Source organism: Eptatretus burgeri, chromosome 10, assembly GCF_056783735.1.
Source record: "Eptatretus burgeri isolate ZD-2024b chromosome 10, Ebu_testis_v1, whole genome shotgun sequence".
Classification (NCBI taxonomy): Eukaryota; Metazoa; Chordata; class Myxini; order Myxiniformes; family Myxinidae; genus Eptatretus; species Eptatretus burgeri.
Window position 1 is genome coordinate 93,001,514 of NC_140970.1, and position 26,270 is coordinate 93,027,783.

The window sequence follows — 26,270 nt, forward strand, 5'->3', positions numbered from 1 at the left end:
GTTGCAGGGATCTGTTTTAGCACCATTTTTATGCAGGGTGCTAATGTTTGCTGATTTACAATCAGATGGCAGATGACCTTGGCAAATGAGTGGGTGAATAGAACAGAAAGAGGGTGAGCAAGAGCAGAGGAGCAGGTTTTTAGGACACGTGGGCTGATGCCATCTGGACCGGTTGCAGAATGTGAATCGAGGTTTAACATCAAGCTCTCCACTTTGTCAGAAAGGACGCAGAGTACAGGGACAGTTGGGCGCGACTGGGTAAGGTGGGTACAGAAAGCGATGGGGTTCAAACACAAGATTTCGATGCCAACACTGAGTTTAAGCATTCATCCTTTTCACGTGCGGTGTCAGCAATGCAGCCATTTGAGGTTAGGGAAGGGATGCCTGGTGTTGGCTGAATGGTGAGGGTGGCGGGCTTGGGATCCAAGGGTCCTGAGTTCAAATCCCGCTCAGCTGTTGAATTAATACCAGGTGGGCTTAACTTGGCCTGTCATCCTTCCGATGTCGGCAAAACGAGTGCCAGCATGCTGATATACTCTGTTGGAGTGGAAACCCGTCCAGGATTATGCCCAACAGCCAAGGAGACTGCTGAAGCAGCACTCTGCACAGAGTATGGTCCCAATGGATGGATGAATTGAGGGGATGGAGGGGGAACATACACCAGAAACAGATTTGATTGGACACCACCAGGATTTGGAGGAGGGAGAGAGGTTTGAGAGATCAGACTTGAGATGAGAAAGATGTTGTTTTTTTGGCTCTCCTGAGGGGAGATACACACTTGTTCCCAGCTTTCTGGAAGGAACTGAGATTGCCCTCAGTTGGGTTTGCTTTCCATGAGGCAAAGGCAAGTTGTTACAGGACAACTGCCTTGCCACAAGCTTCAGTGAACCATGGGCGGGAGGAAGGGGAGGACAACTGAGGATGAATGGGGATAAATCTATGCGTGTTCAGAAGTACCGATTGGATCGGAGGAAGAACAGCAGATATCTTCAGGGAAATTTGTCAAAATCAGATCCAGAAGAGATGGAGTATCGTTGGTTGAGATCCTGGTCGCAAAGTTGACTGATTGAGTCAGTCCCAATGAGTCGCAGAAGTCTTTTGCTGAAGTGCCACGGAAGGTGTGAGAGGTACCCACACCTAGCCAACTGGAATGATGCCAATTGAAGTCACCACATATGAGGAAGATGGAGTTCAGATGAGAGGACAGAAGTTAGTCCATATTTTCGATTGTGAGGTGTAAATGAAATCATCACTGTTTGGTGGATGGTACAGCACACAAAAATGCATGAGGTGGGAGTGGAGAGGAGCCGTTGCCAGAGGTATTCCTCGGGATGTGGGGGAGTGAGGGCAGTGCTTGGATAGTGAGGAATTGAGTCTTTGATGAAAAGAGCAATGCCTCCACCAGGACGAGGTTCAGGTCTGTCATACTGGAGGAGGGAGTAACCAGGGAGAGGTACTAAGGAGTCAGAGATGTCTTGAGGAAGGAAAGTTTCTGTTAGGCAGATTATGTTTGGTCTGTCAGTGGCAACCTGTATGAAAAGATCTGTCAGGTTTGAGCGAAGGCCCCAGATATTTGAAGTCCACACTTAATAAAGAGGGAGGAGACGAGGCTTTTGGCGTAGGGGAGGGGGGAGAGGTTGGGTCAGAGAAAGGAGGAGAGGGGAGTTAAGGAGAGTTGTTGAAAGAGTGTGGGGGATTGAAGAAGAGCTAGGGGAGGGGGTCAGATGAGGAGGAGAAAAGACTCTGTGGTGCTGGGTTGAGGTGCAGTGGGGAGTAATAAGAGAAGGGGAAGAAGGCAGTTGAGAATTTGAGGAGGTGGGGTGATGAGATGGAGGAGAGAGGGTGGGGAAAAAGGCAGATTTGTGGAATGGAGTAGCGGCAACTTTGAGAAGGGTGAGTCGGGTTGGGGGTGAATGGCGGGAGAAGGTTGAGTGGTGTGAGTTGAGGGAAAAAGGTGAAGGGGGAGTTTTGGAGAAAGGTGAGAGTGAAGCTTGGTTGGGGAAGAGTGTAATGGTTTTCTTTGAGAGGGAGGGGTGAGAGGGGTGAATTGGCACTGAAGTTGGAAAAAAAAAGGAATGTATGATGGAAAGCAAACATTCAGAGCAAACTGGGTTTTTAAAATTTTTAGTTCAGAAATGCGACAAAAGACATTTCTTGAGGGATGCAATGAAGGCGAATTATGACAATGGAGAGAATAAACCTTGCAACAGTTGGATTTTTTTAGACAAGGAATGAAGGAAAGGTCGAATTGAGAGCAGTCTGTTGAAAGAGAAAAATAGTGAAATATGATACGTTAATGAGAACCACACATGTGAAAGAGGAAGATGAAGCATTGTAAGAGACCGTTTTTTTTTGTTAATATTATTAAATTTTTATGAAAAAGATTGCCCAAAGAGTGAAACGAAATGATAAACCAATAAAAAAAAAATTTTTCATAAAAAAATGAAACTATGAACCAATCATGCATAAGATTCGCTAATGGAAAGGTTGAAGAAGAAATCGTGAAGTGAATGGTGAATTTGATTCGGGAAACGCAAAGAGTAGAAAAGATCGAGCATAATCACATGGTTACGGGTGGTGTGAAGTTAAAAGTGAATTCATTTCTTTATTATTATTATGATTTTCTTTTTTTCATGAGGATTGCATAATATTCGGAAAAGGAAAGGTTTAAGCAAAATTGTGGAGGTGTGTGGTGAATTTGGATCGGTAAACGCAGAGTGAAGCTGATAGATCAATGTAAAGTCCCAGAAAGAGGGCAGAGAGACACGTGGTTGAATATAATTCAAAATAATTGCTGGTGGGATTTAAAAAAATTGGTCGTGTAACTCAAAAAAAACCTCAAGTATAATTGGTGGTGGAATTTAATGACCAAACATGCAACTCCTCTTCAAATTTCACGTGAATCAGATGAAAATTGACAATATTAGAAATTCGGCCTTTGTTGACCTTTTGTCCCATTTGACCGGAGTTGATAGCCTTTTTCCTATGTTGACCTTTTGTTTTGTGTTGACCTCAAAAATTGTTGTTCATTGAATTCAGTGATCTGAAATATATATCCTCTTCCAATTTCAAGTCAATCAGATAAAAATTGAGGATTTTAGAAATACCACCTTAGTTGTTGACCTTGGGCCTATGTTCACATTTTGGTCCATGTTTACCTTAAACATAATTGGTTGGTTGAATTCAGTGACTTGAAATATAAATCCTCATCAAATTTCAAGTCAATCAGATGAAAATTGAGGATTTTGGAAATACCACCTCAGCTGTTGACCTTGCGCCTATGTTGACCTTTTGGTCGATGTTGACCACAAAAACAACTGGTGAGGTGAAGTAATTGACCTGAAATAGAATCCTCTTTAAATTTCAGTTCAATCGAATGAAAATTGAGTATTTTCGAAATCTCACCAAAGATGTTGACCTTTTGACCCCAAAAACAACATTCTTCTTCTTTGTGACAAACTCTCCCATGCGGTGAAGTTTCGTCAAGATCGGTTTAAAAGTGTGACCTTTACGTGACAAACAAACAGACAGACAGACAGACAGAACAACAAAATCGACTGACCAAAACACTTGAAAATCTTCCATTTTGCATTTAACAAACAGACAGAAAGGGGTGAAAACATAACCTCCTTCATCTTCGATGGTGGAGGTAACAAGAAGACGATGTTGTTGCGAGCACGATACTTGCAGAATACTTGAAATATATTTGACCTGAAAAAAATAGGTGGTTGAATTCAATGATAAAATTTGAAACTCCTCTTCAAATTTGTTGTGAATCAGATGAAAATTTACAATTTTAGAAATCTCGCCCGGGTTGATGACCTTTGGCCTCGGGTGACATTTTGACCTCAAACAAAAGTCTTCTTCCTTTTGAGAAACTCCACCAAAAGGTGAAGTTTCATGAAGATCGGTTTAAAATTGTGACCTGGATGTGACGAACAGACAAACAGACAAGCAGACAGACAGACAAACAGAATAACAAAATTGACTGAGCAATATATTTGAAAAATCTTCGATTTTACAAGTAACAAACAGACAGAGAAAGAAGTGAAAACAAAACTTCAACTTTGGTGGTGGAGGGAACAACAACATTATTTGTGTAAACAACAAATCAAACCTTGAAATCAAATGAAACGATAAACCAATCATGCAAATGTTTTCTCCAGAGGAAATAACAACCACTGAAACTGCACCGACAACGATCACAGAACCAGCACAAACATCCTCAGAACAAACAACAACTCTTCCTCCAACTACAGGTGAGGAACACCTGGACCAAAAACTGCATATTTTAATTCCGACTGAATAACCAATACACTTTGACAATGAAATGAAAATGACCAGGAACCAACACAAACACAGTAAACCACATGAGAGTGAACGACAGTATCAGCAATACCGTAACTACAACACCAAACAAATCAAGCAGAGCATCAGCCGAGCAGCATACTGTTATGGAACAACACAACACTAATCATGCAAATCTTATTTTTTCCAGAGGAAACAACCACTGAAACAACACCAACAACAATCGCAGATTCAACCACAACGATTCACACCACAGGTGAGGAAACCCACAAAATAAGAACACATTTTAATTGGGAAGAAGGGACACATTTGATAATGAAATGACATTGACGAGGAAATCATGAGAAACACCAAACTTTATCAAAGGCAAACACACCAAAGAATACACTTCCCAGGACACAATGTGAATCAATCAACACATCATATACAAAATTATTTGAGGTAACAACAAATCAAACCTTGAAATCAAATGAAACAACCAATCATGGAAATCTTCTTTTCTCCAGAGGAAAGTACAACCACTGAAACTGCACCGACAACGATCACAGAAACACCAACAACCTCAGAACCAACAACAACTCCTCCAACTCCAGGTGAGGAACACCTGGACCAAAAACTGCATATTTTTCTTCAAAGGGAATATCCAACACACTTTGATTATGTCATGAAAATGATTATGGAACCAACACAAACACTGTAAACAACATTGGAGTCAACAACAGTATCAGTAATACCATTGCCATAACACCACACAAATCAAGAAGAACATCATACGAGCAGCATTCTTTGATGCAGCAACACAAAATAAAAAATGCAAATCTTGTTTTCTCAAGAGGAAACTACAGCACCTGCAGCTGCACCACCAACAACCATAGCACCAAGACCCAAAGAATCAACAAGGATTCACACCACAGAGAAGGAAACAACAAAAAGAAGAACACAGTTTAATTGGGAAGAAGTAGCACACTTGGTTATGAAATGACAGCGAATGGGAAACCAGGAGAAACACCAAACGTCATCAAAGGGAACCACACACACCAAACTATACATTTCCCAGGACACAACATGAATCAAGCAACACATCCTAAATCAGGAGGGCATTCAGTGAAGCGCACACCTCCACCACACAATTCCTCATCCACAATAACAAACCGGGTTCACTACATTTTTGAAATATAATGAGATATGTCGTTGTTGGCCCGATTGCTCAATGGTGAAGAATCACTTAAAACATCAAATAATTCTCTGATACAGATCCGGAGTAAGAGCTTCACTGAAATTGAATCAATTCGTATGAGCCACACACACAACAATACCACTAAGTTTCGTCCATATTTGTCCACAACTTTTTGAAATATCCTTATGTATGTCGGTTTGGCCTGAACTCTGAATGGTGAAGAATGACTTTAAAATATTCTAGAAATCGGATCTTCACCAAAATCAAAGCATTTTTTGATGGTCACCATTTCACACTGTCCACCAAGTTTCATCCGAATCCGTCCACAACTTCTTGAGATATCATGCTACACATGGTTTTTGGCTCGATCTCTCAATGGTGAAGAATCACTCAAAAAATGATTGTAGTCGGATTCGGAACTCGATCTTAGCCAACATCGAACCATTTCCTCCTTGTGACACACAGAAGGTTTCCACAAAATTTAATCTAGATCCGTCCACAACTGTTTGAGATATCCTGTGCAAAGTCAAACAGACAAACAAACAAAGGTGAAGGGCAATTGTGAGAGTGCATCCCTCCACCCTGGAATGCCTGATCCAGGAGAACATATCTGGCCCAATTCATTTTTGAAATATGCTATTTGTCGTTTTTGAGCCCGATCTCTCAATGGTGAAGAATTATTTCAAAAATTCTTGTCGTCGGATGAGGACTCTGATCGTCAACAAAATCGAAACAATTTGTCCGGGACACACACCCATTCTGTCCACCAAGTTCCATCCGGGTTCGTCAACATCTTTTGATAAATCGTGCAGAATTGTTTCCCGCAATCTTTCAATGATGTAGAATCACTTAAAAATATTATCAGGTCCGCTTCCGGACATGGATCTTCACCAACAATGAATCATTTCTTCCATGTAACACACCAAACATGATCACCATGTTTCATACGAATCCGTCGACATCTTTTTGAGATATCCTGCACACAGACAAACCGAGAAACAGACAGAAAGGGGTGAAAACATAACCTCCTTCATCTTCGATGGTGGAGGTAACAAGAAGACGATGTTGTTGCGAGCACGATACTTGCAGAATACTTGAAATATATTTGACCTGAAAAAAATAGGTGGTTGAATTCAATGATCAAATTTGAAACTCCTCTTCAAATTTGTTGTGAATCAGATGAAAATTTACAATTTTAGAAATCTCGCTCGAGTTGATGACCTTTGGCCTCGGGTGACATTTTGACCTCAAACAAAAGTCTTCTTCCTTTTGAGAAAATCCACCAAATGGTGAAGTTTTATGAAGATCGGTTGAAAATTGTGACCTGCATGTGACGAACAGACAAACAGACAAGCAGACAGACAGACAAACAGAATAACAAAATTGACTGAGCAATATATTTGAAAAATCTTCGATTTTACAAGTAACAAACAGACAGAGAAAGAAGTGAAAACCAAACTTCAACTTTGGTGGTGGAGGGAACAACAACATTATTTGTGTAAACAACAAATCAAACCTTGAAATCAAATGAAACGATAAACCAATCATGCAAATGTTTTCTCCAGAGGAAATAACAACCACTGAAACTGCACCGACAATGATCACAGAACCAGCACAAACATCCTCAGAACGAACAACTCTTCCTCCAACTACAGGTGAGGAACACCTGGACCAAAAACTGCATATTTTAATTCCGACTGAATAACCAATACACTTTGACAATGAAATGAAAATGACCAGGAACCAACACAAACACTGTAAACCACATGAGAGTGAACGACAGTATCAGCAATACCGTAACCACAACACCAAACAAATCAAGCAGAGCATCAGCCGAGCAGCATACTGTTATGGAACAACACAAAACTAATCATGCAAATCTTATTTTTTCCAGAGGAAACAACCACTGAAACGACACCAACAACAATCGCAGATTCTACCACAACGATTCACACCACAGGTGAGGAAACCCACAAAATAAGAACACATTTTAATTGGGAAGAAGGGACACATTTGATAATGAAATGACATTGACGAGGAAATCATGAGAAACACCAAACTTTATCAAAGGCAAACACACCAAAGAATACACTTCCCAGGACACAATGTGAATCAATCAACACATCATATACAAAATTATTTGAGGTAACAACAAATCAAACCTTGAAATCAAATGAAACAACCAATCATGGAAATCTTCTTTTCTCCAGAGGAAAGTACAACCACTGAAACTGCACCAACAACGATCACAGAAACACCAACAACCTCAGAACCAACAACAACTCCTCCTCCAACTCCAGGTGAGGAACACCTGGACCAAAAACTGCATATTTTTATTCAAAGGGAATATCCAACACACTTTGATTATGACATTAAAATGATAATGGAACCAACACAAACACTGTAAACAACATTTGAGTCAACGACAGTATCAGTAATACCATTGCCATAACACCACACAAATGAAGAAGAACATCATACGAGCAGCATTCTTTGATGCAGCAACACAAAATAAAAAATGCAAATCTTGTTTTCTCAAGAGGAAACTACAGCACCTGCAGCTGCACCACCAACAACCATAGCACCAAGACCCAAAGAATCAACAAGGATTCACACCACAGGGAAGGAAACAACAAAAAGAAGAACACAGTTTAATTGGGAAGAAGTAGCACACTTGGTTATGAAATGACAGCGAATGGGAAACCAGGAGAAACACCAAACGTCATCAAAGGGAACCACACACACCAAACTATACATTTCCCAGGACACAACATGAATCAAGCAACACATCCTAAATCAGGAGGGCATTCAGTGAAGCGCACACCTCCACCACACAATTCCTCATCCACAATAACAAACCGGGTTCACTACATTTTTGAAATATAATGAGATATGTCGTTGTTGGCCCGATTGCTCAATGGTGAAGAATCACTTAAAACATCAAATAATTCTCTGATACAGATCCGGAGTAAGAGCTTCACTGAAATTGCATCAATTCGTATGAGCCACACACACAACAATACCACTAAGTTTCGTCCATATTTGTCCACAACTTTTTGAAATATCCTTATGTATGTCGGTTTGGCCTGAACTCTGAATGGTGAAGAATGACTTTAAAATATTCTAGAAATTGGATCTTCACCAAAATCAAAGCATTTTTTGATGGTCACCATTTCACACTGTCCACCAAGTTTCATCCGAATCCGTCCACAACTTCTTGAGATATCATGCTACACATGGTTTTTGGCTCGATCTCTCAATGGTGAAGAATCACTCAAAAATGATTGTAGTCGGATTCGGAACTCGATCTTACCCAACATCGAACCATTTCCTCCTTGTGACACACAGAAGGTTTCCACAAAATTTAATCCAGATCCGTCCACAACTGTTTGAGATATCCTGTGCAAAGTCAAACAGACAAACAAACAAAGGTGAAGGGCAATTGTGAGAGTGCATCCCTCCACCCTGGAATGCCTGATCCAGGAGAACATATCTGGCCCAATTCATTTTTGAAATATGCTATTTGTCGTTTTTGAGCCCGATCTCTCAATGGTGAAGAATTATTTCAAAAATTCTTGTCGTCGGATGAGGACTCTGATCGTCAACAAAATCGAAACAATTTGTCCGGGACACACACCCATTCTGTCCACCAAGTTCCATCCGGGTTCGTCAACATCTTTTTGATAAATCGTGCAGAATTGTTTCCCGCAATCTTTCAATGATGTAGAATCACTTAAAAATATTATCAGGTCCGCTTCCGGACATGGATCTTCACCAACAATGAATCATTTCTTCCATCTAACACACCAAACATGATCACCATGTTTCATACGAATCCGTCGACATCTTTTTGAGATATCCTGCACACAGACAAACCGAGAAACAGACAGAAAGGGGTGAAAACATAACCTCCTTCATCTTCGATGGTGGAGGTAACAAGAAGACGACGTTGTTGCGAGCACGATGCTTGCAGAATACTTGAAATATATTTGACCTGAAAAAAATAGGTGGTTGAATTTAATGATCAAATTTGAAACTCCTCTTCAAATTTGTTGTGAATCAGATGAAAATTTACAATTTTAGAAATCTCGCTCGAGTTGATGACCTTTGGCCTCGGGTGACATTTTGACCTCAAACAAAAGTCTTCTTCCTTTTGAGAAACTCCACCAAATGGTGAAGTTTCATGAAGATCGGTTGAAAATTGTGACCTGCATGTGACGAACAGACAAACAGACAAGCAGACAGACAGACAAACAGAATAACAAAATTGACTGAGCAATATATTTGAAAAATCTTCGATTTTACAAGTAACAAACAGACAGAGAAAGAAGTGAAAACCAAACTTCAACTTTGGTGGTGGAGGGAACAACAACATTATTTGTGTAAACAACAAATCAAACCTTGAAATCAAATGAAACGATAAACCAATCATGCAAATGTTTTCTCCAGAGGAAATAACAACCACTGAAACTGCACCGACAATGATCACAGAACCAGCACAAACATCCTCAGAACGAACAACTCTTCCTCCAACTACAGGTGAGGAACACCTGGACCAAAAACTGCATATTTTAATTCCGACTGAATAACCAATACACTTTGACAATGAAATGAAAATGACCAGGAACCAACACAAACACTGTAAACCACATGAGAATGAACGACAGTATCAGCAATACCGTAACCACAACACCAAACAAATCAAGCAGAGCATCAGCCGAGCAGCATACTGTTATGGAACAACACAACACTAATCATGCAAATCTTATTTTTTCCAGAGGAAACAACCACTGAAACGACACCAACAACAATCGCAGATTCTACCACAACGATTCACACCACAGGTGAGGAAACCCACAAAATAAGAACACATTTTTATTGGGAAGAAGGGACACATTTGATAATGAAATGACATTGACGAGGAAATCATGAGAAACACCAAACTTTATCAAAGGCAAACACACCAAAGAATACACTTCCCAGGACACAATGTGAATCAATCAACACATCATATACAAAATTATTTGAGGTAACAACAAATCAAACCTTGAAATCAAATGAAACATCCAATCATGGAAATCTTCTTTTCTCCAGAGGAAAGTACAACCACTGAAACTGCACCGACAACGATCACAGAAACACCAACAACCTCAGAACCAACAACAACTCCTCCTCCAACTCCAGGTGAGGAACACCTGGACCAAAAACTGCATATTTTTATTCAAAGGGAATATCCAACACACTTTGATTATGACATTAAAATGATAATGGAACCAACACAAACACTGTAAACAACATTTGAGTCAACGACAGTATCAGTAATACCATTGCCATAACACCACACAAATCAAGAAGAACATCATACGAGCAGCATTCTTTGATGCAGCAACACAAAATAAAAAATGCAAATCTTGTTTTCTCTAGAGGAAACAACAGCACCTGCAGCTGCACCACCAACAACCATAGCACCAAGACCCAAAGAATCAACAAGGATTCACACCACAGGGAAGGAAACAACAAAAAGAAGAACACAGTTTAATTGGGAAGAAGTAGCACACTTGGTAATGAAATGACAGCGAATGGGAAACCAGGAGAAACACCAAACGTCATCAAAGGGAACCACACACACCAAACTATACATTTCCCAGGACACAACATGAATCAAGCAACACATCCTAAATCAGGAGGGCATTCAGTGAAGCGCACACCTCCACCACACAATGCCTCATCCACAATAACAAACCGGGTTCACTACATTTTTGAAATATAATGAGATATGTCGTTGTTGGCCCGATTGCTCAATGGTGAAGAATCACTTAAAACATCAAATAATTCTCTGATACAGATCCGGAGTAAGAGCTTCACTGAAATTGCATCAATTCGTATGAGCCACACACACAACGATACCACTAAGTTTCGTCCATATTTGTCCACAACTTTTTGAAATATCCTTATGTATGTCGGTTTGGCCTGAACTCTGAATGGTGAAGAATGACTTTAAAATATTCTAGAAATCGGATCTTCACCAAAATCAAAGCATTTTTTGATGGTCACCATTTCACACTGTCCACCAAGTTTCATCCGAATCCGTCCACAACTTCTTGAGATATCATGCTACACATGGTTTTTGGCTCGATCTCTCAATGGTGAAGAATCACTCAAAAATGATTGTAGTCGGATTCGGAACTCGATCTTACCCAACATCGAACCATTTCCTCCTTGTGACACACAGAAGGTTTCCACAAAATTTAATCTAGATCCGTCCACAACTGTTTGAGATATCCTGTGCAAAGTCAAACAGACAAACAAACAAAGGTGAAGGGCAATTGTGAGAGTGCATCCCTCCACCCTGGAATGCCTGATCCAGGAGAACATATCTGGCCCAATTCATTTTTGAAATATGCTATTTGTCGTTTTTGAGCCCGATCTCTCAATGGTGAAGAATTATTTCAAAAATTCTTGTCGTCGGATGAGGACTCTGATCGTCAACAAAATCGAAACAATTTGTCCGGGACACACACCCATTCTGTCCACCAAGTTCCATCCGGGTTCGTCAACATCTTTTTGATAAATCGTGCAGAATTGTTTCCCGCAATCTTTCAATGATGTAGAATCACTTAAAAATATTATCAGGTCCGCTTCCGGACATGGATCTTCACCAACAATGAATCATTTCTTCCATGTAACACACCAAACATGATCACCATGTTTCATACGAATCCGTCGACATCTTTTTGAGATATCCTACACACAGACAAACCGAGAAACAGACAGAAAGGGGTGAAAACATAACCTCCTTCATCTTCGATGGTGGAGGTAACAAGAAGACAATGTTGTTGCGAGCACGATACTTGCAGAATACTTGAAATATATTTGACCTGAAAAAAATAGGTGGTTGAATTTAATGATCAAATTTGAAACTCCTCTTCAAATTTGTTGTGAATCAGATGAAAATTTACAATTTTAGAAATCTCGCTCGAGTTGATGACCTTTGGCCTCGGGTGACATTTTGACCTCAAACAAAAGTCTTCTTCCTTTTGAGAAACTCCACCAAATGGTGAAGTTTCATGAAGATCGGTTGAAAATTGTGACCTGCATGTGACGAACAGACAAACAGACAAGCAGACAGACAGACAAACAGAATAACAAAATTGACTGAGCAATATATTTGAAAAATCTTCGATTTTACAAGTAACAAACAGACAGAGAAAGAAGTGAAAACCAAACTTCAACTTTGGTGGTGGAGGGAACAACAACATTATTTGTGTAAACAACAAATCAAACCTTGAAATCAAATGAAACGATAAACCAATCATGCAAATGTTTTCTCCAGAGGAAATAACAACCACTGAAACTGCACCGACAATGATCACAGAACCAGCACAAACATCCTCAGAACGAACAACTCTTCCTCCAACTACAGGTGAGGAACACCTGGACCAAAAACTGCATATTTTAATTCCGACTGAATAACCAATACACTTTGACAATGAAATGAAAATGACCAGGAACCAACACAAACACTGTAAACCACATGAGAGTGAACGACAGTATCAGCAATACCGTAACCACAACACCAAACAAATCAAGCAGAGCATCAGCCGAGCAGCATACTGTTATGGAACAACACAAAACTAATCATGCAAATCTTATTTTTTCCAGAGGAAACAACCACTGAAACGACACCAACAACAATCGCAGATTCTACCACAACGATTCACACCACAGGTGAGGAAACCCACAAAATAAGAACACATTTTAATTGGGAAGAAGGGACACATTTGATAATGAAATGACATTGACGAGGAAATCATGAGAAACACCAAACTTTATCAAAGGCAAACACACCAAAGAATACACTTCCCAGGACACAATGTGAATCAATCAACACATCATATACAAAATTATTTGAGGTAACAACAAATCAAACCTTGAAATCAAATGAAACATCCAATCATGGAAATCTTCTTTTCTCCAGAGGAAAGTACAACCACTGAAACTGCACCGACAACGATCACAGAAACACCAACAACCTCAGAACCAACAACAACTCCTCCTCCAACTCCAGGTGAGGAACACCTGGACCAAAAACTGCATATTTTTATTCAAAGGGAATATCCAACACACTTTGATTATGACATTAAAATGATAATGGAACCAACACAAACACTGTAAACAACATTTGAGTCAACGACAGTATCAGTAATACCATTGCCATAACACCACACAAATGAAGAAGAACATCATACGAGCAGCATTCTTTGATGCAGCAACACAAAATAAAAAATGCAAATCTTGTTTTCTCTAGAGGAAACTACAGCACCTGCAGCTGCACCACCAACAACCATAGCACCAAGACCCAAAGAATCAACAAGGATTCACACCACAGGGAAGGAAACAACAAAAAGAACACAGTTTAATTGGGAAGAAGTAGCACACTTGGTTATGAAATGACAGCGAATGGGAAACCAGGAGAAACACCAAACGTCATCAAAGGGAACCACACACACCAAACTATACATTTCCCAGGACACAACATGAATCAAGCAACACATCCTAAATCAGGAGGGCATTCAGTGAAGCGCACACCTCCACCACACAATGCCTCATCCACAATAACAAACCGGGTTCACTACATTTTTGAAATATAATGAGATATGTCGTTGTTGGCCCGATTGCTCAATGGTGAAGAATCACTTAAAACATCAAATAATTCTCTGATACAGATCCGGAGTAAGAGCTTCACTGAAATTGCATCAATTCGTATGAGCCACACACACAACAATACCACTAAGTTTCATCCATATTTGTCCACAACTTTTTGAAATATCCTTATGTATGTCGGTTTGGCCTGAACTCTGAATGGTGAAGAATGACTTTAAAATATTCTAGAAATCGGATCTTCACCAAAATCAAAGCATTTTTTGATGGTCACCATTTCACACTGTCCACCAAGTTTCATCCGAATCCGTCCACAACTTCTTGAGATATCATGCTACACATGGTTTTTGGCTCGATCTCTCAATGGTGAAGAATCACTCAAAAATGATTGTAGTCGGATTCGGAACTCGATCTTACCCAACATCGAACCATTTCCTCCTTGTGACACACAGAAGGTTTCCACAAAATTTAATCTAGATCCGTCCACAACTGTTTGAGATATCCTGTGCAAAGTCAAACAGACAAACAAACAAAGGTGAAGGGCAATTGTGAGAGTGCATCCCTCCACCCTGGAATGCCTGATCCAGGAGAACATATCTGGCCCAATTCATTTTTGAAATATGCTATTTGTCGTTTTTGAGCCCGATCTCTCAATGGTGAAGAATTATTTCAAAAATTCTTGTCGTCGGATGAGGACTCTGATCGTCAACAAAATCGAAACAATTTGTCCGGGACACACACCCATTCTGTCCACCAAGTTCCATCCGGGTTCGTCAACATCTTTTTGATAAATCGTGCAGAATTGTTTCCCGCAATCTTTCAATGATGTAGAATCACTTAAAAATATTATCAGGTCCGCTTCCGGACATGGATCTTCACCAACAATGAATCATTTCTTCCATGTAACACACCAAACATGATCACCATGTTTCATACGAATCCGTCGACATCTTTTTGAGATATCCTGCACACAGACAAACCGAGAAACAGACAGAAAGGGGTGAAAACATAACCTCCTTCATCTTCGATGGTGGAGGTAACAAGAAGACGATGTTGTTGCGAGCACGATACTTGCAGAATACTTGAAATATATTTGACCTGAAAAAAATAGGTGGTTGAATTCAATGATCAAATTTGAAACTCCTCTTCAAATTTGTTGTGAATCAGATGAAAATTTACAATTTTAGAAATCTCGCTCGAGTTGATGACCTTTGGCCTCGGGTGACATTTTGACCTCAAACAAAAGTCTTCTTCCTTTTTGAGAAACTCCACCAAATGGTGAAGTTTCATGAAGATCGGTTGAAAATTGTGACCTGCATGTGACGAACAGACAAACAGACAAGCAGACAGACAGACAAACAGAATAACAAAATTGACTGAGCAATATATTTGAAAAATCTTCGATTTTACAAGTAACAAACAGACAGAGAAAGAAGTGAAAACCAAACTTCAACTTTGGTGGTGGAGGGAACAACAACATTATTTGTGTAAACAACAAATCAAACCTTGAAATCAAATGAAACGATAAACCAATCATGCAAATGTTTTCTCCAGAGGAAATAACAACCACTGAAACTGCACCGACAATGATCACAGAACCAGCACAAACATCCTCAGAACGAACAACTCTTCCTCCAACTACAGGTGAGGAACACCTGGACCAAAAACTGCATATTTTAATTCCGACTGAATAACCAATACACTTTGACAATGAAATGAAAATGACCAGGAACCAACACAAACACTGTAAACCACATGAGAGTGAACGACAGTATCAGCAATACCGTAACCACAACACCAAACAAATCAAGCAGAGCATCAGCCGAGCAGCATACTGTTATGGAACAACACAAAACTAATCATGCAAATCTTATTTTTTCCAGAGGAAACAACCACTGAAACGACACCAACAACAATCGCAGATTCTACCACAACGATTCACACCACAGGTGAGGAAACCCACAAAATAAGAACACATTTTAATTGGGAAGAAGGGACACATTTGATAATGAAATGACATTGACGAGGAAATCATGAGAAACACCAAACTTTATCAAAGGCAAACACACCAAAGAATACACTTCCCAGGACACAATGTGAATCAATCAACACATCATATACAAAATTATTTGAGGTAACAACAAATCAAACCTTGAAATCAAATGAAACATCCAATCATGGAAATCTTCTTTTCTCCAGAGGAAAGTACAACCACTGAAACTGCACCGACAACGATCACAGAAACACCAACAACCTCAGAACCAACAACAACTCCTCCTCCAACTCCAGGTGAGGAACACCTGGACCAAAAACTGCATATTTTTATTCAAAGGGAATATCCAACACACTTTGATTATGGCATTAAAATGATAATGGAACCAACACAAACACTGTAAACAACATTTGAGTCAACGACAGTATCAGTAATACCATTGCCATAACACCACACAAATCAAGAAGAACATCATACGAGCAGCATTCTTTGATGCAGCAACACAAAATAAAAAATGCAAATCTTGTTTTCTCTAGAGGAAACTACAGCACCTGCAGCTGCACCACCAACAACCATAGCACCAAGACCCAAAGAATCAACAAGGATTCACACCACAGGGAAGGAAACAACAAAAAGAAGAACACAGTTTAATTGGGAAGAAGTAGCACACTTGGTTATGAAATGACAGCGAATGGGAAACCAGGAGAAACACCAAACGTCATCAAAGGGAACCACACACACCAAACTATACATTTCCCAGGACACAACATGAATCAAGCAACACATCCTAAATCAGGAGGGCATTCAGTGAAGCGCACACCTCCACCACACAATTCCTCATCCACAATAACAAACCGGGTTCACTACATTTTTGAAATATAATGAGATATGTCGTTGTTGGCCCGATTGCTCAATGGTGAAGAATCACTTAAAACATCAAATAATTCTCTGATACAGATCCGGAGTAAGAGCTTCACTGAAATTGCATCAATTCGTATGAGCCACACACACAATAATACCACTAAGTTTTGTCCATATTTGTCCACAACTTTTTGAAATATCCTTATGTATGTCGGTTTGGCCTGAACTCTGAATGGTGAAGAATGACTTTAAAATATTCTAGAAATTGGATCTTCACCAAAATCAAAGCATTTTTTGATGGTCACCATTTCACACTGTCCACCAAGTTTCATCCGAATCCGTCCACAACTTCTTGAGATATCATGCTACACATGGTTTTTGGCTCGATCTCTCAATGGTGAAGAATCACTCAAAAATGATTGTAGTCGGATTCGGAACTCGATCTTACCCAACATCGAACCATTTCCTCCTTGTGACACACAGAAGGTTTCCACAAAATTTAATCTAGATCCGTCCACAACTGTTTGAGATATCCTGTGCAAAGTCAAACAGACAAACAAACAAAGGTGAAGGGCAATTGTGAGAGTGCATCCCTCCACCCTGGAATGCCTGATCCAGGAGAACATATCTGGCCCAATTCATTTTTGAAATATGCTATTTGTCGTTTTTGAGCCCGATCTCTCAATGGTGAAGAATTATTTCAAAAATTCTTGTCGTCGGATGAGGACTCTGATCGTCAACAAAATCGAAACAATTTGTCCGGGACACACACCCATTCTGTCCACCAAGTTCCATCCGGGTTCGTCAACATCTTTTGATAAATCGTGCAGAATTGTTTCCCGCAATCTTTCAATGATGTAGAATCACTTAAAAATATTATCAGGTCCGCTTCCGGACATGGATCTTCACCAACAATGAATCATTTCTTCCATGTAACACACCAAACATGATCACCATGTTTCATACGAATCCGTCGACATCTTTTTGAGATATCCTGCACACAGACAAACCGAGAAACAGACAGAAAGGGGTGAAAACATAACCTCCTTCATCTTCGATGGTGGAGGTAACAAGAAGACGATGTTGTTGCGAGCACGATACTTGCAGAATACTTGAAATATATTTGACCTGAAAAAAATAGGTGGTTGAATTCAATGATCAAATTTGAAACTCCTCTTCAAATTTGTTGTGAATCAGATGAAAATTTACAATTTTAGAAATCTCGCTCGAGTTGATGACCTTTGGCCTCGGGTGACATTTTGACCTCAAACAAAAGTCTTCTTCCTTTTGAGAAACTCCACCAAATGGTGAAGTTTCATGAAGATCGGTTGAAAATTGTGACCTGCATGTGACGAACAGACAAACAGACAAGCAGACAGACAGACAAACAGAATAACAAAATTGACTGAGCAATATATTTGAAAAATCTTCGATTTTACAAGTAACAAACAGACAGAGAAAGAAGTGAAAACCAAACTTCAACTTTGGTGGTGGAGGGAACAACAACATTATTTGTGTAAACAACAAATCAAACCTTGAAATCAAATGAAACAATAAACCAATCATGCAAATGTTTTCTCCAGAGGAAATAACAACCACTGAAACTGCACCGACAATGATCACAGAACCAGCACAAACATCCTCAGAACGAACAACTCTTCCTCCAACTACAGGTGAGGAACACCTGGACCAAAAACTGCATATTTTAATTCCGACTGAATAACCAATACACTTTGACAATGAAATGAAAATGACCAGGAACCAACACAAACACTGTAAACCACATGAGAGTGAACGACAGTATCAGCAATACCGTAACCACAACACCACACAAATCAAGCAGAGCATCAGCCGAGCAGCATACTGTTATGGAACAACACAAAACTAATCATGCAAATCTTATTTTTTCCAGAGGAAACAACCACTGAAACGACACCAACAACAATCGCAGATTCTACCACAACGATTCACACCACAGGTGAGGAAACCCACAAAATAAGAACACATTTTAATTGGGAAGAAGGGACACATTTGATAATGAAATGACATTGACGAGGAAATCATGAGAAACACCAAACTTTATCAAAGGCAAACACACCAAAGAATACACTTCCCAGGACACAATGTGAATCAATCAACACATCATATACAAAATTATTTGAGGTAACAACAAATCAAACCTTGAAATCAAATGAAACATCCAATCATGGAAATCTTCTTTTCTCCAGAGGAAAGTACAACCACTGAAACTGCACCAACAACGATCACAGAAACACCAACAACCTCAGAACCAACAACAACTCCTCCTCCAACTCCAGGTGAGGAACACCTGGACCAAAAACTGCATATTTTTATTCAAAGGGAATATCCAACACACTTTGATTATGACATTAAAATGATAATGGAACCAACACAAACACTGTAAACAACATTTGAGTCAACGACAGTATCAGTAATACCATTGCCATAACACCACACAAATCAAGAAGAACATCATACGAGCAGCATTCTTTGATGCAGCAACACAAAATAAAAAATGCAAATCTTGTTTTCTCAAGAGGAAACTACAGCACCTGCAGCTGCACCACCAACAACCATAGCACCAAGACCCAAAGAATCAACAAGGATTCACACCACAGGGAAGGAAACAACGAAAAGAAGAACACAGTTTAATTGGGAAGAAGTAGCACACTTGGTTATGAAATGACAGCGAATGGGAAACCAGGAGAAACACCAAACGTCATCAAAGGGAACCACACACACCAAACTATACATTTCCCAGGACACAACATGAATCAAGCAACACATCCTAAATCAGGAGGGCATTCAGTGAAGCGCACACCTCCACCACACAATTCCTCATCCACAATAACAAACCGGGTTCACTACATTTTTGAAATATAATGAGATATGTCGTTGTTGGCCCGATTGCTCAATGGTGAAGAATCACTTAAAACATCAAATAATTCTCTGATACAGATCCGGAGTAAGAGCTTCACTGAAATTGAATCAATTTGTATGAGCCACACACACAACAATACCACTAAGTTTCGTCCATATTTGTCCACAACTTTTTGAAATATCCTTATGTATGTCGGTTTGGCCTGAACTCTGAATGGTGAAGAATGACTTTAAAATATTCTAGAAATTGGATCTTCACCAAAATCAAAGCATTTTTTGATGGTCACCATTTCACACTGTCCACCAAGTTTCATCCGAATCCGTCCACAACTTCTTGAGATATCATGCTACACATGGTTTTTGGCTCGATCTCTCAATGGTGAAGAATCACTCAAAAATTATTGTAGTCGGATTCGGAACTCGATCTTACCCAACATCGAACCATTTCCTCCTTGTGACACACAGAAGGTTTCCACAAAATTTAATCCAGATCCGTCCACAACTGTTTGAGATATCCTGTGCAAAGTCAAACAGACAAACAAACAAAGGTGAAGGGCAATTGTGAGAGTGCATCCCTCCACCCTGGAATGCCTGATCCAGGAGAACATATCTGGCCCAATTCATTTTTGAAATATGCTATTTGTCGTTTTTGAGCCCGATCTCTCAATGGTGAAGAATTATTTCAAAAATTCTTGTCGTCGGATGAGGACTCTGATCGTCAACAAAATCGAAACAATTTGTCCGGGACACACACCCATTCTGTCCACCAAGTTCCATCCGGGTTCGTCAACATCTTTTTGATAAATCGTGCAGAATTGTTTCCCGCAATCTTTCAATGATGTAGAATCACTTAAAAATATTATCAGGTCCGCTTCCGGACATGGATCTTCACCAACAATGAATCATTTCTTCCATGTAACACACCAAACATGATCACCATGTTTCATACGAATCCGTCGACATCTTTTTGAGATATCCTACACACAGACAAACCGAGAAACAGACAGAAAGGGGTGAAAACATAACCTCCTTCATCTTCGATGGTGGAGGTAACAAGAAGACAATGTTGTTGCGAGCACGATACTTGCAGAATACTTGAAATATATTTGACCTGAAAAAAATAGGTGGTTGAATTTAATGATCAAATTTGAAACTCCTCTTCAAATTTGTTGTGAATCAGATGAAAATTTACAATTTTAGAAATCTCGCTCGAGTTGATGACCTTTGGCCTCGGGTGACATTTTGACCTCAAACAAAAGTCTTCTTCCTTTTGAGAAACTCCACCAAATGGTGAAGTTTCATGAAGATCGGTTGAAAATTGTGACCTGCATGTGACGAACAGACAAACAGACAAGCAGACAGACAGACAAACAGAATAACAAAATTGACTGAGCAATATATTTGAAAAATCTTCGATTTTACAAGTAACAAACAGACAGAGAAAGAAGTGAAAACCAAACTTCAACTTTGGTGGTGGAGGGAACAACAACATTATTTGTGTAAACAACAAATCAAACCTTGAAATCAAATGAAACGATAAACCAATCATGCAAATGTTTTCTCCAGAGGAAATAACAACCACTGAAACTGCACCGACAATGATCACAGAACCAGCACAAACATCCTCAGAACGAACAACTCTTCCTCCAACTACAGGTGAGGAACACCTGGACCAAAAACTGCATATTTTAATTCCGACTGAATAACCAATACACTTTGACAATGAAATGAAAATGACCAGGAACCAACACAAACACTGTAAACCACATGAGAGTGAACGACAGTATCAGCAATACCGTAACCACAACACCAAACAAATCAAGCAGAGCATCAGCCGAGCAGCATACTGTTATGGAACAACACAACACTAATCATGCAAATCTTATTTTTTCCAGAGGAAACAACCACTGAAACGACACCAACAACAATCGCAGATTCTACCACAACGATTCACACCACAGGTGAGGAAACCCACAAAATAAGAACACATTTTTATTGGGAAGAAGGGACACATTTGATAATGAAATGACATTGACGAGGAAATCATGAGAAACACCAAACTTTATCAAAGGCAAACACACCAAAGAATACACTTCCCAGGACACAATGTGAATCAATCAACACATCATATACAAAATTATTTGAGGTAACAACAAATCAAACCTTGAAATCAAATGAAACATCCAATCATGGAAATCTTCTTTTCTCCAGAGGAAAGTACAACCACTGAAACTGCACCGACAACGATCACAGAAACACCAACAACCTCAGAACCAACAACAACTCCTCCTCCAACTCCAGGTGAGGAACACCTGGACCAAAAACTGCATATTTTTATTCAAAGGGAATATCCAACACACTTTGATTATGACATTAAAATGATAATGGAACCAACACAAACACTGTAAACAACATTTGAGTCAACAACAGTATCAGTAATACCATTGCCATAACACCACACAAATCAAGAAGAACATCATACGAGCAGCATTCTTTGATGCAGCAACACAAAATAAAAAATGCAAATCTTGTTTTCTCTAGAGGAAACTACAGCACCTGCAGCTGCACCACCAACAACCATAGCACCAAGACCCAAAGAATCAACAAGGATTCACACCACAGGGAAGGAAACAACAAAAAGAAGAACACAGTTTAATTGGGAAGAAGTAGCACACTTGGTTATGAAATGACAGCGAATGGGAAACCAGGAGAAACACCAAACGTCATCAAAGGGAACCACACACACCAAACTATACATTTCCCAGGACACAACATGAATCAAGCAACACATCCTAAATCAGGAGGGCATTCAGTGAAGCGCACACCTCCACCACACAATTCCTCATCCACAATAACAAACCGGGTTCACTACATTTTTGAAATATAATGAGATATGTCGTTGTTGGCCCGATTGCTCAATGGTGAAGAATCACTTAAAACATCAAATAATTCTCTGATACAGATCCGGAGTAAGAGCTTCACTGAAATTGAATCAATTCGTATGAGCCACACACACAACAATACCACTAAGTTTCGTCCATATTTGTCCACAACTTTTTGAAATATCCTTATGTATGTCGGTTTGGCCTGAACTCTGAATGGTGAAGAATGACTTTAAAATATTCTAGAAATCGGATCTTCACCAAAATCAAAGCATTTTTTGATGGTCACCATTTCACACTGTCCACCAAGTTTCATCCGAATCCGTCCACAACTTCTTGAGATATCATGCTACACATGGTTTTTGGCTCGATCTCTCAATGGTGAAGAATCACTCAAAAATGATTGTAGTCGGATTCGGAACTCGATCTTACCCAACATCGAACCATTTCCTCCTTGTGACACACAGAAGGTTTCCACAAAATTTAATCTAGATCCGTCCACAACTGTTTGAGATATCCTGTGCAAAGTCAAACAGACAAACAAACAAAGGTGAAGGGCAATTGTGAGAGTGCATCCCTCCACCCTGGAATGCCTGATCCAGGAGAACATATCTGGCCCAATTCATTTTTGAAATATGCTATTTGTCGTTTTTGAGCCCGATCTCTCAATGGTGAAGAATTATTTCAAAAATTCTTGTCGTCGGATGAGGACTCTGATCGTCAACAAAATCGAAACAATTTGTCCGGGACACACACCCATTCTGTCCACCAAGTTCCATCCGGGTTCGTCAACATCTTTTTGATAAATCGTGCAGAATTGTTTCCCGCAATCTTTCAATGATGTAGAATCACTTAAAAATATTATCAGGTCCGCTTCCGGACATGGATCTTCACCAACAATGAATCATTTCTTCCATGTAACACACCAAACATGATCACCATGTTTCATACGAATCCGTCGACATCTTTTTGAGATATCCTGCACACAGACAAACCGAGAAACAGACAGAAAGGGGTGAAAACATAACCTCCTTCATCTTCGATGGTGGAGGTAACAAGAAGACGATGTTGTTGCGAGCACGATACTTGCAGAATACTTGAAATATATTTGACCTGAAAAAATAGGTGGTTGAATTCAATGATCAAATTTGAAACTCCTCTTCAAATTTGTTGTGAATCAGATGAAAATTTACAATTTTAGAAATCTCGCTCGAGTTGATGACCTTTGGCCTCGGGTGACATTTTGACCTCAAACAAAAGTCTTCTTCCTTTTGAGAAACTCCACCAAATGGTGAAGTTTCATGAAGATCGGTTGAAAATTGTGACCTGCATGTGACGAACAGACAAACAGACAAGCAGACAGACAGACAAACAGAATAACAAAATTGACTGAGCAATATATTTGAAAAATCTTCGATTTTACAAGTAACAAACAGACAGAGAAAGAAGTGAAAACCAAACTTCAACTTTGGTGGTGGAGGGAACAACAACATTATTTGTGTAAACAACAAATCAAACCTTGAAATCAAATGAAACGATAAACCAATCATGCAAATGTTTTCTCCAGAGGAAATAACAACCACTGAAACTGCACCGACAATGATCACAGAACCAGCACAAACATCCTCAGAACGAACAACTCTTCCTCCAACTACAGGTGAGGAACACCTGGACCAAAAACTGCATATTTTAATTCCGACTGAATAACCAATACACTTTGACAATGAAATGAAAATGACCAGGAACCAACACAAACACTGTAAACCACATGAGAGTGAACGACAGTATCAGCAATACCGTAACCACAACACCAAACAAATCAAGCAGAGCATCAGCCGAGCAGCATACTGTTATGGAACAACACAAAACTAATCATGCAAATCTTATTTTTTCCAGAGGAAACAACCACTGAAACGACACCAACAACAATCGCAGATTCTACCACAACGATTCACACCACAGGTGAGGAAACCCACAAAATAAGAACACATTTTAATTGGGAAGAAGGGACACATTTGATAATGAAATGACATTGACGAGGAAATCATGAGAAACACCAAACTTTATCAAAGGCAAACACACCAAAGAATACACTTCCCAGGACACAATGTGAATCAATCAACACATCATATACAAAATTATTTGAGGTAACAACAAATCAAACCTTGAAATCAAATGAAACATCCAATCATGGAAATCTTCTTTTCTCCAGAGGAAAGTACAACCACTGAAACTGCACCGACAACGATCACAGAAACACCAACAACCTCAGAACCAACAACAACTCCTCCTCCAACTCCAGGTGAGGAACACCTGGACCAAAAACTGCATATTTTTATTCAAAGGGAATATCCAACACACTTTGATTATGGCATTAAAATGATAATGGAACCAACACAAACACTGTAAACAACATTTGAGTCAACGACAGTATCAGTAATACCATTGCCATAACACCACACAAATCAAGAAGAACATCATACGAGCAGCATTCTTTGATGCAGCAACACAAAATAAAAAATGCAAATCTTGTTTTCTCAAGAGGAAACTACAGCACCTGCAGCTGCACCACCAACAACCATAGCACCAAGACCCAAAGAATCAACAAGGATTCACACCACAGGGAAGGAAACAACAAAAAGAAGAACACAGTTTAATTGGGAAGAAGTAGCACACTTGGTTATGAAATGACAGCGAATGGGAAACCAGGAGAAACACCAAACGTCATCAAAGGGAACCACACACACCAAACTATACATTTCCCAGGACACAACATGAATCAAGCAACACATCCTAAATCAGGAGGGCATTCAGTGAAGCGCACACCTCCACCACACAATTCCTCATCCACAATAACAAACCGGGTTCACTACATTTTTGAAATATAATGAGATATGTCGTTGTTGGCCCGATTGCTCAATGGTGAAGAATCACTTAAAACATCAAATAATTCTCTGATACAGATCCGGAGTAAGAGCTTCACTGAAATTGAATCAATTCGTATGAGCCACACACACAATAATACCACTAAGTTTCGTCCATATTTGTCCACAACTTTTTGAAATATCCTTATGTATGTCGGTTTGGCCTGAACTCTGAATGGTGAAGAATGACTTTAAAATATTCTAGAAATTGGATCTTCACCAAAATCAAAGCATTTTTTGATGGTCACCATTTCACACTGTCCACCAAGTTTCATCCGAATCCGTCCACAACTTCTTGAGATATCATGCTACACATGGTTTTTGGCTCGATCTCTCAATGGTGAAGAATCACTCAAAAATGATTGTAGTCGGATTCGGAACTCGATCTTACCCAACATCGAACCATTTCCTCCTTGTGACACACAGAAGGTTTCCACAAAATTTAATCTAGATCCGTCCACAACTGTTTGAGATATCCTGTGCAAAGTCAAACAGACAAACAAACAAAGGTGAAGGGCAATTGTGAGAGTGCATCCCTCCACCCTGGAATGCCTGATCCAGGA

At 39.6% G+C, this 26,270-nt stretch overlaps 1 protein-coding gene across 1 annotated transcript in view; it reads left to right on the plus strand.

Moving 5' to 3' along the window:
* Positions 1-4,147: 4,147 nt before the first annotated feature.
* The window catches only part of LOC147019133 (uncharacterized), a 29,697-nt gene continuing 7,574 nt past the window's right edge, over positions 4,148-26,270 (plus strand). The window contains exons 1-24 of the mRNA XM_085900115.1: positions 4,148-4,259; positions 4,499-4,564; positions 4,815-4,901; positions 7,051-7,140; positions 7,380-7,445; positions 7,696-7,785; positions 9,935-10,024; positions 10,264-10,329; positions 10,580-10,669; positions 12,819-12,908; positions 13,148-13,213; positions 13,464-13,553; positions 15,701-15,790; positions 16,030-16,095; positions 16,346-16,435; positions 18,584-18,673; positions 18,913-18,978; positions 19,229-19,318; positions 21,468-21,557; positions 21,797-21,862; positions 22,113-22,202; positions 24,351-24,440; positions 24,680-24,745; positions 24,996-25,085. Coding sequence (XP_085756241.1) covers positions 4,148-4,259; positions 4,499-4,564; positions 4,815-4,901; positions 7,051-7,140; positions 7,380-7,445; positions 7,696-7,785; positions 9,935-10,024; positions 10,264-10,329; positions 10,580-10,669; positions 12,819-12,908; positions 13,148-13,213; positions 13,464-13,553; positions 15,701-15,790; positions 16,030-16,095; positions 16,346-16,435; positions 18,584-18,673; positions 18,913-18,978; positions 19,229-19,318; positions 21,468-21,557; positions 21,797-21,862; positions 22,113-22,202; positions 24,351-24,440; positions 24,680-24,745; positions 24,996-25,085 — 1,987 coding nt within the window. The remainder of the gene's footprint in view (positions 4,260-4,498; positions 4,565-4,814; positions 4,902-7,050; positions 7,141-7,379; positions 7,446-7,695; positions 7,786-9,934; positions 10,025-10,263; positions 10,330-10,579; positions 10,670-12,818; positions 12,909-13,147; positions 13,214-13,463; positions 13,554-15,700; positions 15,791-16,029; positions 16,096-16,345; positions 16,436-18,583; positions 18,674-18,912; positions 18,979-19,228; positions 19,319-21,467; positions 21,558-21,796; positions 21,863-22,112; positions 22,203-24,350; positions 24,441-24,679; positions 24,746-24,995; positions 25,086-26,270) is intronic.